Source organism: Motacilla alba, chromosome 17, assembly GCF_015832195.1.
Source record: "Motacilla alba alba isolate MOTALB_02 chromosome 17, Motacilla_alba_V1.0_pri, whole genome shotgun sequence".
Lineage (NCBI taxonomy): Eukaryota > Metazoa > Chordata > Aves > Passeriformes > Motacillidae > Motacilla > Motacilla alba.
The window spans coordinates 3,534,185-3,549,112 of record NC_052032.1 but is presented as its reverse complement, the minus strand read 5'-3'; the positions used below and the strand labels follow the sequence as shown (position 1 = coordinate 3,549,112).

The 14,928-nt window shown below is 52.3% G+C and overlaps 1 protein-coding gene across 1 annotated transcript in view; it reads left to right on the top strand.

Moving 5' to 3' along the window:
• ASTN2 (astrotactin 2) overlaps nt 1-14,928 on the top strand; it is a 323,686-nt gene that overhangs the window by 241,672 nt on the left and 67,086 nt on the right. The window contains exons 18-19 of the mRNA XM_038156713.1: nt 309-442; nt 1,555-1,703. Of these exons, the coding sequence (XP_038012641.1) occupies nt 309-442; nt 1,555-1,703 (283 nt within the window). The remainder of the gene's footprint in view (nt 1-308; nt 443-1,554; nt 1,704-14,928) is intronic.

Here is a 14,928-nt window from a genome sequence, read left to right as displayed (position 1 = left end):
ACAGAGGGACTTTTGCTCGTGCTCCTTCAGGCAGCTCAGTCCTCCCCATCCCCACTCCAAAAGCATTCAGGGATGAACCAGCATCACTCAACACACGGGAGTTAAACCCAGGGAGGTGAAGGGCCATGCCCAGGGCCATGCAGACAGGCCGTGGCAAAGCTGGGGAGGACACACTCCCCCAGCCCATCCCGTGTTTCCTGATCTGATCCCCGGGCTCTGCATGCTCCCCGCGATGCTCAGCCCCGAAGCCCAGCCAGATTTCACTGAGTCTTTAGCACACGTGTTCACGCTTTTTGTTCTCACATCAGGCCTTCAAGGGAGCCCTGATGAGCTCATACTGGTGCTCTGGGAAAGGTGATGTTATCGAAGACTGGTGCAGGTGCGACCTCAACGCCTTCGATGAGAACGGACTGCCGAACTGCAGCCCTCTGCCTCCGCCTGTGTACGTATCCCGTGAGCCCTCCACGGATCACCAGCCCCTTTCCCGTGGGTCACAGCCCCCAGAACCACCCCATTTCCCAGGGGCTCGGCCCATGGGCACCTCCTTCTGCACCCTTGGGGCTGGGGGCTGCAGTCCAGCCCTCCTCACTGTGTGACTGATGTCTTTAGGATATCCTGGCTCTGGCTGTGGCCCTGGAAGGTTTCCTTATAGATTTTCATCACCTGATTAGCAGGGTTTGTAGAATGGGATTTCAAATGCTGAAAGAAATGGAATTACAGTGCAATTCATTGTGGCTTGTCAGAGCAAGAGCAGATCAGGAGCAAACTGATGGGGAATTAGCTGAGAAAGCAGGAAGACTGGCTCCAGCGAGCCACAAGGAGCAGAACACCTTCTTAGTGAGCCAGTATCCTCAGAGGGGATTCATTTCCCATCTCGAGTCCAGCAAACATGCTGTGTGTTTGGAGCCAGACTCTCCATAGCCCTGTACTTGGTGTTGTCATCTACCCCGGAGCAGAGGGGGTGGACGCCTCTGCGTTAGCACAGCCAGGAGCACAGAGCTCCTCTGCCTTCATCCCAGCCCACGTTGTTCCTGCTCTGGGCAGGAGCTCCTGCACAGCTGCCCTGCTCTGGCTCTCGCCCACGCCCCTCAGAGGTTTGCAGCTGGGTGAATTCATGCTTCTTCTCCCCCTCTCTCCCTCCCTCACCTTGGCCTTGCAGACCTGACCCTTCCCTCCTGTGGACTCAGCCCTGCTGGGTTTCAAGAACCTGGATCTTCTCCTGTTTTGCTCCTGGGGTGTTGGTCCTTGCTCACCTTGCTGAAGTTCAGCAGCTCTCCAGACAATGAAGGACCCTTCAGATGAGATATTTGGGGTTGCATGAGCTTGCCTTCTCCAGGAGCAGGGGGAGGCTCCCAAGGGCACACACAATAGGCTGGACTCAACTGAGCTTCAGCTTTTTGATGCTCATGGCCCCTGTGACCTCTGTCCCTGGGGCTTTGTGGGCACACCCACCTGTGTGAATGTGGGCCTTTCTAGGGGTCATGCTGCTTAGAGATATGGATTCCTCCCCAGAAAGGGAGCTCATGTCTTGTTTTCTCACTGTCTCCCGCCCAGCCTGCGGCTCTCCCCCAACGTGGAGCCCTCCAGCACCGTGGTGTCTCTGGAGTGGCTGGATGTGCAGCCTGCCATCGGGACCAAGGTGTCAGACTACGTCCTGCAGCACAAGAAGGTGGATGAGTACACGGACACAGACCTTTACACAGGTGGGTGTGGGGGAGGGCAACCTCCTCGTGGTGCAGAGGGCTCCTGGCCTTGCTTCCTGTGCCCTACCTGGCTGGGAGCAGCTGCTTTGGTGGAGAATAGAGCCTAGGTGTTACGTGAGCTATCAAACCCACTCCATTTAGGAGAGGTTTCTGGAATCTTCTGCAGACATGGCGATTTGAGGGAGCGGGGAATTACAAAAACACAGTGAGGCAGAGGGAAATTATTTGCCCTTTTTTGGGCAGGAGAGCTGTGAGTTGGAGTTTCTGAAGTGGGTATTGATCTGATCAGTCTGGAATGCCACAGGGTTGCTGATCAGTCTGAAATGCCTCTATGCAGCAGAAGCAGAATAGAAGGGGGAAGATCATCCCTCAACAGCTCAAGGGCTTTACTGGTCTGTTCCAGTGACCCATCTTTGAAAGGACATTTTCAGTTTTCTTGCACACCTATCAGAGGAACTCAAAATCTACAATATTTAGGAAGATTGCTTAAAGAGCACAAAATTTCTTCAAGAGAACCTGAAACTTCCCTGGGTTGGAGTCTACTTCTCAGGCTTGTACTAGTGCTCTACACCTTAAAAAGGCTTTGTCAGCAGCTCAGTCCATGCTCCAGAGGCTGCTGGACAAGGCAGAAGGCTGTGAAGGATGGGACTTGATTTGGGTGAGTCAGTGATGGATTTCAGAAAATAGGACTTGAGATCCTGAGTGATAGCAGCGCTGCAGGGAAAGCCAGGCAGAACCTACTGCTTTTTGCTTGAAGATTTTGGATGTAGTTTTTTAAAGAAGCTCACAGAAGTTGTCAGGGGCAGCTGGGCAGTTGATGAAAGCAGAAATTTACCTGAGACAGGGCTGGTGTTGGAGTGCAGAGCCTCACAGTCCACATGCAGATTTGCATGGACTCCCAGGACAACCTGGGAAGATGTTTAGCTGTGTTTCCCTGTTGGGAAGACAGGCTCAGGATGAGCATTTAGACCTCACAGCCACAAGGAAGTTTCTACCCTCTCTGTTCACCTCAAGCCCATCTATCCTGCTTCTGCTGCATAGAGGCCACCATATCCAAAAATCGTGTGCTACAAAAGCTGGCCTGTCTCTGCTGGAAAGAGCCACATCCTCACCTCCTGCAGGGTCCAGCTGTTTGTGGAGACCCCTGAAAGAAGGAGCAGGGGTCTCCACAAGCAGGAGACCTGCAGGAGGTCCCTGGCTCGTGCACCAGTCCCATCCCTTGGGACCTTTCTCCTGTATCTCGCCAGCATCCCCTCCCAAAGCTGCCCAATGTGGCCGTGGACTCTGGATTATGTCTCTGGTTTCACAGCATGGAAGAAGGTTTGCTCTTTGTCTTGGAGGGGCACCTTGCAGTAATGGAGAAAGAAAACAAGCCACCAAAGGAGGGTCTTTGTTTTGGATGGGGATTCCAGATTGCTCACACATCAGTCAGGTGAGGCCAGACCAGGGAAACATGGGGTTTCTCCTTTGAAGTGGCTGGATCTTTGCCTGGCAGCCAGAGTAGGAAATACAGATTATTATTATTATTATTTTCCTTTTATGACTGCCATGTGTTTGACAGGCAATTGAATTCATTGTGGGGAGCTTCCGTCCCCTCCGCCTGCTCTGGGGGACTGTTTGGGACAGAATGACCCTATTAACAATTAAAGAGAAAAGCCAATCCTAAATCTCTCCCTTTTTATTTCTGTGTTGTTTATAACCAAACAACATTCCTGCCTTCATTCCTTTCTTACCCTTCAGGCCTCCAATGCCAGATGACTTGATTCCTTTAAATACCTTGTGTAGGTTTGCAGAGGTGCTGACTGCTACAGCTCTCTACAGCCAAAAACCCTGTCCTGGATATCCCCTGACCACCATCACCCACCCATCCTGCTGCACCACAGCTTCTCCCCTCTGAGCAGCATCCACAAAAACAATAACTCAGCCTCCAAGGGGGAATCTTTGGGGGGGGAGTGTGGGATATGAAATTTGGATGGCTTTTGATGCATTTGGGCAGATCTTCCTTCCCCGTCGGTCTCCCAGCTGCTGGCAGGGAGGAGCAGGCTGTTCCCATTGCTGGGAGGTACATCACAGGTATTTGCAGAGGGGGCCAGCTGTGGGCTGGGAGGATCTGGCAAGGTTGAAGGGCTCTTGAGAATGCTGCCACTCATCCCTTGGAACTCTTGAGTTTAAATGAGTGGGTTATTTGTACTTGGACAGTGCTTTTGTTCACTTTATTGCAGTTGTAGACATTTCTTATTGGGATTCCTGGTACTGACAGGGGCTAGAGCTCTGCCAACCTGCTCTTCATTCCTGTGGCAAACTAGGTGGTACCTGGTCCCAGCCTCACCTGCCTTCTGCCTTCCTCCTGCCTCTCAAAAACCTCCAGTCTCTCACCCTTGCAAAACTCCTCGGCCTCCTCCTTGTTCTGCAACTGGAAGATGTAACCATTCCCTTGAGCCAGAAAACATTTGTTCCTCTTCCTCCTGGAGCAGGGTCAGGAGGGAGTTTTGGGACTGGTCGAGTGTGGGTCCCCTCTGCTCCCTGCTGGGCTCCACGTGAGACAGGGATGCTGCAGGACAGGGCCCAGGGAGCCAGGAGCCTGCGTGGCTCGGTTGCCCTCAGCTGCATGAGGTTTTTTAAGAGGCTTGTTACTGGTGCTTAGAAAAACACAGCCCTTGGCCCATCTGAGGCGGAGAGGAGGTGAACTTGTGTGTGAAACAAACCACGCTTTCAACACCAGCGCACGGGGAGCGAGCGGCTCCGTGCTCGGGAGCCAGCCGGGGAGGCGGGGAGCAATTACATCCCAAACTGTTTATTAAAACTTGTGGAAATTACTCATAACTCCATGTGTGCGAGGGCTTTGTAGTTGAGTGATGCTCTTTGTTTGAACGTGGGGCTCTCGGAGAGGGCGTGAGCCACACATGTGTGTGTGTGTCTGTGTGTGTGTGTGCGCAGCCAGCGCATTATGTCATGGACCAAGCAGGCGCTGCACTTGAGAGAGGGAGAGGGAGAAATGTGTTTTACAGGGTGAGGTACAAACTGAAATGGCTGTGAACATCTGGAACTGATATTAAGCTTGGAAAATGTTTTCTGTCACTCCAACACTCCTCTGGAGGAAGGTTTCTGAAGTTAAGAAGCTCCAAAGAGGATGAGGGGGAGGAATGAGGGGATAACATGGCTGTGATGCAAAGTGCTTTTCATGTCTCCATTCTCTAAGCTGGGCTGTGTCCCTGCATCTGCCAGACTTGGCACCTGGGCTGTCACCACCTCTTGTTGTTGTGGCCCTGGCTTAGGAGGTCCCCTGGACTAGCTGAGCCCCCCTTACCTGAGCCAACCCTGCATGGGGAGTGCAGCATCTTCCAGCCTGTGCTGGAAGACAGAAGGATCTTTGCCCTGGTTTTAGGGTTGGGAGATGGGGAGCTAAGCTGAGGAACCTTGTCTGAAAGCTGAAGGGTGAAATCCTCAGGAGGGAACAGGCAGACCTATGCCTGGTTTAACATCACCTGGACTTTCTCCGATGCCCACCTGGGAGGTCAGACCCACCTGCATTTGGGGAGGCTGCTGTTTGTGTGCTGCAAGGCTTAGAAGTATAAAAAGTGCTTTGAATGTGTTCTTAGAACATTTTGGGGATGGTTGGGGAGGAGCTTGGCTTGGCTGTGTGATGGATTGGGGTTTGTGGGTTGGGTTGTGTTGCTCCTGGGGTGGTGGCTGTGTTGCTGCTGTGATGTTCCCAGTCCCTTTCTCAAAGTTCTCTCCCTGGTGCAGTTTTCTTCCCCTTGTGCCCACATCTCTGTTGCTGCTGGGTCTCTGAACACCCATCTCTGGAGGTTTGGGGGGGCTGCCATGGGTCTGCACAGGGCACGGTGAGGAGGCTGGCGAGGGGATGGTTTGAGGGCATCTCAAAGAACTTTGCTGGTGATGAGTCAGACCTTGCACACTCTGACACAGGAATGGACTCTCTCTTAATCTGTTAATGGAGGAGACAAAACAAGACAAAGAGATAAAATTCCTTCCTTGAGGTCACAAGAGCTGTGAATTAATCTCAGCATGGGGCAGTGCTCACCTGTGAGGGCAGAGACAGCTGCAGGTCCTGCATCCCCCAGCTTTGTGCCCTGTCCTGTGGTCACTCCTCCATGGACCCTCGGGCACTGAGCCAATCTGCATCCCCAGTTCTTTCACCACCACTGGGGTGAGCAGCCCTGGGCATGAGCACAGCACAGGCAAGAGCTGTGTCCTTGAGCATGAATCCACCTCTTCCTGCTTGTGCTTCAGTATCAAAGTGGCTTCAACTGGAGAGATGCAGGGAAAAAAACACTTGCTGTCCCCACGGTTGAGGGTGACAGCCAGTGTGAATGAGGTGTTCTCCCAGTGCACTGCTGTGAAGTACCACAGAAAAGGGACAAAACCACAGTGTGGGAGCCAGCACAGAGCAGGACAGAAGATGAAGGGCTGGGAGAGGGGCAGGGCCTCCTAATCCTTCCATGATTTGCCATCAGCAGCACAGAGCCAGCAGTGCACTGGGAGAACACCGATCGGGGTAGCTGGGGATGTTGTGGGGTTTTGGCTGAGCAAAGTGTACAGCAAACAGGTAAACAGCTCACCTGTTTCTGTACAACACTCAGTTTGGCATGCCATGTCCAAGCAGGACAGGTGAGATCTCAGCAAAGACTCACAAGCATTAACTCTGAGGATGTCAAGGGATCCTGGCTGCTCTGGGGTCTTTTTGCCAGGGCAATGACCATGTTCATAAGCAGAAGCAGCCCTCATCCAGAACAGCTTGTAATCCTCACAGAAAGGAGAACAGGAACACAGCCTGCTGAGTGAGCTCGTTGGAGACCTCAGAGCAGGAGAATGCAGAGTCTGGCTGCTGGCTCAGAGCCTTCTGCTGCGCTGGGACCCTCGAGACACAGGACTGTGGTGTGGAGCAGAACCAGCAGGTGACCTGGGAGGGTGTCTGGACACCAGACAGGGCAGGGAGATGTGCAGGAGTGGAGAGAATGGTTCTATAAAGCCTGTGCACACCTCCACGCCGGCATTACAGACTGCTCTGGAGCAGAGCTCTCTGCAGAGGAGCCTGTGCTCAGCATCATGTCTATAAAAGAAAGAGGTCAACTCAGAAGGCTGAGTGTTTTGTACACTTGCAAGTTGTCTCTGAATTGAGGCTCGGGAGTGTCTTATTTATAAATAACTTCACAGTTGTGACATGTCTGGATGGCTGGGGATGTATGGATATAGCTATGGCAACCAGCTCTTCCAGACACCCTCTTGTGTGCAAGCTGTGCTGCTACTGCTCCGTGAGAACCTGGGCTAGGCTGGGAGGAGAGGAGAAAAGGCTGTCTGGCCAGAGCAAGCCCTGTTCCTGTCAGAAAGGAGTCAGTGCAATCTCCATGCAACCACGTTGCACTCCCATTATAAGCCTTACAGTCATCTTTAAGAGTGCTGACTGACAAACTGGCCACCACAAAGAGCAGCAGGAGCCGTTGACACTGCCCTTAGGAAGCTGTAGGAGCTTGAGGTCCAGCCAGCAGCTGGGTAAATACGTGAACACTGCCCCTGCCTCTTCTGCAGCTCACACATGGGTAAAGATGTTTCCAACACCCAGAGTGCCCTTCTTGAGTGCTGAATCCACTTCACTTGTTAGCAGAAGGAAAGATGATTCAAAAAGAAGCCTTTGAAGTGAAGGTCAGATTTTTGGAAGCTGCTTCCTGGGATGTGTTGTGTAATAGAAACAAGCAAGTGCTTAATTTTGGCCATTACCCTCACTGTGAAGCTCAGATTTCTCTCTCCCTGGGACAGCTATAGTTATTTCCACCTACCAGTGTCATTTTTGTATCCTGGAAAGCAGAAGGGAGGTGGAGGGTTCTCAACTCTCAATTAGGGTTGAGTCAGTTGCTGAAAAATTTCATTAATTCACATTTCCATATGGTTGTTCCAGGGTTTTTTTATTTTTATCTGCCCAGACACCTTTTGGCCAGAACTGGGCATTATCTTTGCTTTCTCCCAAATCACTTTATAGGTGGAGACCTGGGACCGTCTGCCCTTTTCCTGCTGTCTGCAGAGGATGGAGCAGCCTGGCTGGTGCCACGAGTGTGTCATGCACTTCAGGAGCACCGTGTTTGCCAAGGGCTTTGTGCTGTCTGCTCAGAGCTGCCTCTCCCTCAAGGACAGCTGTAGATGCTGCCTTCTAGCTAAGAAGCCTCTGAGCTTCTTACATGGCAGTTAATGAGGCCAGTCGTGGAGTTTTTTTACTAGTCTGTAATTTTATCCTCTAGGATTAAGTTTCTCCTGATCTGGAAAAGTCAAGGCCACAAATCCATCTTGTCAGAAAGCATCAAAAGCCAAAGCTGCTAACACAGCCAGATGGATAACGGCATGTGAGTGCAGAGCAGTGGAACTTTTTCACAGGAGCCTTTATTGACTAGACAGGCTTTTTTAATCAATAAACTGTGGCTGGAATTTGGAGGGAAGCTCAGTCTGTGTTTGCAAAGCTGGTGCTTGGCAATGCAGCCCTGAGCTATGTGGAAAATACAGGCTCTGGGGCATCTGTGGATGCAGCTCAACCTACTCTGGGAGGAAACTTGGGCATTCTCACTGAGCAAAGAATCTGGGTCTTCCCTTTGGATGGGCTCTCAGTGACGCCCAGACTGAGATCCTCTGCCAGGGTAGGATCTTCCTGGAGATTTTGTGTATTGCTCTCATTCTAGCCAGAGCCTGGGATGATATCCTGAATGGGATGGGGAATCTGCTTTCCAGTCCTCTGGCTGCAGTTGAGGTTTCCCATGCATTCAGCGTTGTCAGGTGGCCGAAACGCAATCCAAAAAGTTAGGCAGGGTCCCTCCACACTTCTCTGGAAGGAAAAAAGGATAGAAAGGAGATCCAAAGAGGCACAAAGACTGCCTTGGGACAGCCTATTCTGTTTGAAACCTCTCAGCCCCAGCACAGGAGGTGCTCTGGGGATGTTGCAGTTGTCCTGTGCTGCTGTGATTGTGTCTGGTGCCAGCTCTGTCCTGCCAGCATCAGCTCTGCTCTAACCTTCACCATTCCTCAGGCACGTCCCTGTTCAATGGCACATGGTGGCACCAGCCCATCCCCTCTGCCTCTGCCAGGCTGGGCTGGGCACACTGTGTGTCCTGAGAATCATCATCCTCTGCTCACCAAAATGATGGGGCCTCCTCTCATTGGGCAGTGCCTCAAGGTGGGGTCTGTCATCTATTCCCCGTGTTGTTCCAGTGTGAGGGAAGTTCAGTAAAAATGGAGAGGGATTAAATCTGAGTCAGGGGATTTACCAGTTAAAGTATCTGCTCCTCCTGCAGGTTTCATATGATACAAGAGAGACCCTCCCCATCTCCCCTGTGACCCCTTCCCAGTTTGTTCAGCTTGCCAGGGATTGAGATCTGGCTCTTAGAAGTAGGGGGACAGCTGGGTCTAGGTTACATTTTGTGCTGTTTAGATAGGATAAACCTTTCCTCCCTGTAATTGGGTGATTGGGCTTGTGAGGTTTCCCAGATATTAATCTGGAGACCCTAGAGGGGGTCAGATTAGGTTATGGAGACATAATAGGAAATAGTGCTCTGGCTAGTTTGGGTTATGGGGGATAGGGTGGATACTCTGCAGCATTCCCCTGCTGGCTTCCCTCTAATGGGGCCTGCATGGTGGGGTCAAGGAACAGTCTTATCTCAGCATCAGGTTGACTTGGGCTTTGCTGGGAGTGACTCTCTGTGAACTCTTTCCACCCCTGTAATCCTGCTCTTCCAGAGGACAGGACCATGACCCCTCCTTTGGAGAAGGGAGGGGTGGGTGGTGCTGACCTGCTGCTGCAGGGGCTCGTTCACAGGGGAGAGGGAGTCCTTTTTCAATTGGGCTTCATGTCCCCAGGATCCTTGGGATAGCAAAACCTTTGTGCTGTTTTTTGGACCAAGTAAAGATCTTCATCATTGCTCCCCCATGTAGTGCCAGTAGTGGGGAAGGGGTTGATGCAGCCCAGAGGGGATCATTTAGTGAGGATTTAAGTGCATGTGCCCCTCTGTCCCACATGAGAGATGGATTTGAGGAAGGGTGTCATGTTGATCTAGTCAGAGCCAGTGAGAGGAGCTTGTCCTTGTGGCCAAAGAAGTGTTTTGGAGGGTACTGGTGAGGAACCCTGCACTGAAGCAGCATCCCGAGGTGTCCTGGAGAAGGGAGACCCACCACATTTGTGCTGTGTTGGTTATGTGGGTTAAAAGACCCTCGTGTTCCTGCTGTGTTCTCCTCCTGTGTTTGGGAGCAGGACACAAGTTCTGCAGAGGCAAGGCTGGCTCCAGGCACCAGTCTGCAACGCTCCTTGCAGCCCTCATTTCTTTTCATTAACAGTGAGATGACAGATAGGGGATGGTCATTAATTCAATAAAGAACGTTTCTGATCACGACTGCAGAAGCAAGATCCTGAGGTTTTCCATGGTGGTCTGATGACTCACCCTGATGAAATAGGGTGAGGCTGGGATAGGAAATACCTCACTGGAGCTTGGAGTATGGCAATAGCTCTTCCCACAGAGCAGCCAGGCTTCTACAGTCGTTCTGCCATCCTTGGCTGGGCTGTGCTAGCACCTTCCCAGCGTGATGATTACCCCCACTGGGAAGAGCTGGATTTCAGCTCCGGAGATACCCATGGAGCCAGTGCAGCTGGGTGAGGCTCACTTTCCTTTTCCCTGGTGCCTGCTCTGAACACCTGCCTGAGGTGATGGTGGAGTCAGGGAATGTTGAGGTGTGGCTGGGGGACCCCATTCCCCACCACCCCTTCGTGGCACACTCAGGAGGGCAGTGCAGGCTGAGCTGTGAGAGGAGAGCTTGTACAGTGTAACAGATAAAACCTGGCTTTCCTTTATCCTGTTCTGTCATCTGTGGAAGTCAATAAACCTCACCAACTCCATTGTTCAGATTAGGGAGTTGAGGCCAAAAATCATGTGTGGACTCTAAATCCAGAAGAGCCAGTTAAGAGCAAGGGCTCACAATTCATGTACAATTAACAGTTACTGTGCTGGCTGCTCTCAAGCCCCAGAAGTTCAACTCTTTGGCTGCAGAGTTTTTCAGATCTCACTTGACAGTTCCTGTAGAAAGCCTTGGAGTTGTTCTGGTAGACGGAGATTGTCAGACACAGGTGGATGAGTCCATCCAGCTGTGACACAGTGAGCAGGAGTGACAGCTACCCCCAGCACCAAGGAAACCATCGTGTCTGCCCCACCCTGATGCTGAGCTTTCACGACCAGGACGTGGCCACCCCATCTGCCTGCCCTGGGGTGTGCCGCACGCTCTGGGGACAATGTGCAGTGGCTGCAGAGGTTGTTCCTCCTCAGCATCCTGACTTGGTTGTGGGTCTTCCCACAGCCTTGTGGCTGTTGGATACCCCCAGGATGGTGGGATGGTGTCTGTAACACAGCCCCATCCCAGCACCCTCCCCTGTGGGGATAAAGGCATGAGCCCATTGTCCCCTTTTTGAAGTTAAGGGACTTTCTTTGGTATCTCTCAGACCTTTTACAGTCCTCACAGATGAGCTCAGAGGAGCTGCAGTAGCTGCTTAAAATTGGGTGCTGCGGCCCTCAGACCTCAGGAGTGGCTGTGCATTCCCTTCCCAGGGAAGCTGGGAGGATTTTTGGGGCTGGCTCTGCCTGGCTCCAGCTCCCAGCCTGCCTGCTCCCTCTGGTCCCCTGAGCAGGCAAGGCATGTCAGGGCTTCTTGGGACCTGGAGAGTGCATGAGCCAGAGAGATGGCCTGTGATAGGAGAGGGGACACTGGAAAGCCACCAGTTTGCTGGGATAGTGCCAGGGGTAGGTGGCTGGACAGGCACTGCAGCTGTGTGAGGGTCGGCTGCTCGGCATCTGCTGTGTCCTCCAGCTGCAAACAGCTGGAATTGTCCATGGGAACACTGCAGTGGGACCAGCCCCACTCCGGGTCAGCCAGCTCCCCTAAGCTCCCTGGGGTCCCAGCACCCTGTGTGCTGCAGGGAGGGTGCTCTGCCCACAGAACTGAGATCTGAAAATAATCTGCAGCCAAAGTGAGAACTTCTGGGGCTTGAGAGCAGCCAGCACAGTAGCTGTTAACAGTGCACAAATGTAGAGCCCTTGCTCTTAACTGGCTCTTCTGGATTTAGAGTCCACACGTGACTTGGCCATTACTGCTGAGTGCCTCAGTTTCCCAGTCTGAACAGTGGAGCTGGTGAGATTTGTTGGTTTTCCTTCTCTGAATGGTCAGTGGTGGGCACACAGTGCTGTGGGTGCAAAAGCCGGGCTGCAGGGTCAGGATGGGAAATGCCTTCTTCCCTGCCCCTGTGCTCATCCTCAGGCACATTCCTTTTATCTGCTAATAAATATCAGTCATAAAACAATCCAGATCTATCCATAATCCTGTTAGAGCCTTTGACTCTTGCTCCTGTGACTCCCGGCAGCTCTAATTACGGATACTCACGCCGGTGATTAATGACTTGGTTCATCCTCAGTGGCACCAATTTTACATGTGCAGCCTGGTTTCCCCCCACAATGATTTGTGTGAGGGGGAAATAATCCCTGTTAAAAACCAGCAGCACAGAAACGTGGTGTTGGCATCGTGCCTCCATCTGGCCCTTCTGCATCCTGTCCATCCCTTCACTCATCTCCCCCTCAGCCTTTTATCTCCAAGAGAACGACCCTAATTGCCTCACGCTCTAATTTTGCTGCACTGTATCCCATAAATCACTCGGACACGCGGAGCATTTTCCTGCTCCTTAACAAAAGGAGTGGGATTTTCTCCTCTGCTGCATGTTTTACAGGTGACTAATTGCATCAAGGCACCTTTGAAGCAATGACTTCATCAATTGCTCGTCCTGCAGACACATTGCTGGGTTTGTATGCCTGATCAGAATCCTGCATTTATTAGGACTAATTTATTCTCCAATCATTTTTCATCCACCACAAGGACAGGAAAGTTGAGTGATGTTACTTGCTCAGCTACGTAAGCACGATTTCTTGCCTCATTACTGAGCCTGAGATATTTTTGCTACACACTGAAACTTCTCCAAATGAAAATGAGTAATGTTACATCTCAGGGAGTGCTCCCAGAGCACTAGAGAAATCAAGTTATTTCAGGTGCCTACAACTTAGCTTTGGGTCTTCATCATCTTCCTTTCTAATTTTGCCCCCCTCTTTTGTCATGGGGCATGTCTGTGTGAGCAGTAGCACGTCTTGGGCTTCAGACAGAGGGAGCCAGGGGTGGGTAAGAGGATGTTTCTCCCACCTAGAGACCATCCAAAATGAGAGGTTCTTGCTGTCCTGTGGAAAAAGAGAGCTGGGGTTGTTCAGCCTGGAGAGGAGAAAGTTCCAGGGCCCTTCCTGTTCCTAAAGGGGCTCCAAGAGAGCTGGAGAGGGACTTTGGACATGGGCTGGGAGTAGGAGGACAAGGGGGAATGGCTTCAAACTGACCGAGGTCAGGGTTAGATGGAATATTGGGAAGAAATTCTTGACTATGAGGATGGGCAGGCCCTGGCACAGGGTGCCCAGAGAAGCTGTGGCTGCCCCTGGATCCCTGGTAGTGCCCAAGGCCAGGTTGGACAGGGCTTGGAGCACCCTGGGATAGTGGGAGTTGTCCCTGCCCATGGCAGGGGATTGGAAGAAGATGGTTTTTAAGGTCCCTTCCAACGCAAACCATCCCATGATTCTGTAATTCTGTATGTTAGCAAATCCTTCCGAGGCTGCAGGAAGCACTCTGGGTGTATGGCTGAGTGCAGGGTGTGGCAGGGCTGGCAGAATGGAAAGGGATGCAGTGGACACAGGCTGAGCATCTCCAGGGAGGAGGATCTGTAACTGCTGGGGACAGAGAGCAGGAAACACGGGCAAATCCACACTTATTTTAAAGGCTGTGGTCAAGTTTTTGTGGTTGTAGTGGCTGATAATGACAGCCAGAAGACCTTGACTCAGCAGCTAACCTCCCACCCCCACAAAGGCTCTTCTTTTGGGAAGAAAGGAGCTTGTTTACATCCAGGCAGGAATTTTGCCTCTGCTACTTCCAGTCTGGTGTTCATGAGTTCTCGGGGGTGGATTCTGCAGTATAGGTTATGAACTAAATGGGGTTGTTTTGAAGCAAAACTGGGTTTAGGACTGGTTTGGGGCAGATGTGGCAATGCTGGGGAGCCTCACCTGGATGATGTGCAGAGCTAGGATGAGGAGGTGCAGGATGAGGAGGAGCAGATGAGTTCCTTCTGTTGTACTGGGAATAAGTGCACCATGGCACCAAGGGGCTGAGAAAGGGCTTGTGCAGTGCTGGGGAGCTGGGTTTGGCAGGAGACCAGGGAAAAATAGGTGATGGCTTTGGTGAGCCTGGAGAGAGGACCTGGGAAACAACCAAAGCCTGGTGCTCTGCAGGGTCATGCTTATTTTATTTGCTTATTTTATTGGCAAGGTATCAGGTCTTCTGATGGCAAATCTGCTGTCCTGTGGGATGCCCAGCCTCAGTCCACATCACGTGTAATGGGACTGGCTGTAGAGCCCTCGTCCCCAGCTGGCACCAAGCTCTGCAGCCTCACTCTCCCTCTGGCCCCGCGGTGGGGCTTGGGTTGGGATGGATTAAGAGGGGTCGGGGTGGACAAAGAGGGGGAGAAAAAACGTGTCAAGGAGCAGGATAAGCTGGTAACTGTGGGTCTTTGCCTACAGAGGGGGCTCCTGCACTGCCCAAGGCCATCCGGGCTGGGAAGGCAGGAGAAGGGATGCAGCGGCTGCCAGCTGACCTTTCTCAAACAGTTCATGGGTTTCCAGAGCAGCCGAGGTGTCAGCGGTGTAGAGCAGTCACAGCTTCCCAGTCGCTGGAGGAGGAAGGCAGGGGGCACTCGAAAGGGGAGGAAAAGGCTCCGTCCTGGAAGGGTGGAAACCTCCCAGCCCATTAACTGTTTCTCCACGAAGAGCCGTGGAAGGCAAACAAGGGGCTGCTTTTCTCCTGCACCAGCTCACCCACTCCCATCCTTTCTGCCCTCCTCTCTTCTGCCCCTGCCTCGCTTTCCTTTCCCTTTGTAAAGGCAGCGCAGTGCCAGTGAGGATTTGGGTGGAGAATCAGCTCAAGCCCAGCAGCCCTGCCCAGAGCAGCGTGCTGGGGAGCAAATTCTGCCTCAGCACCGGAGCCCCGGCGTCCCCAGCGTTGTGTCTGTGTGCAGAGCCCTCTGCTTTGACCAACTCTCTGCAATCACACCTAATTAGTAGGCAGGGACCCACAGAAAAACCTCTCCCAGCCCTTTCTAAGCAGCGTGTAG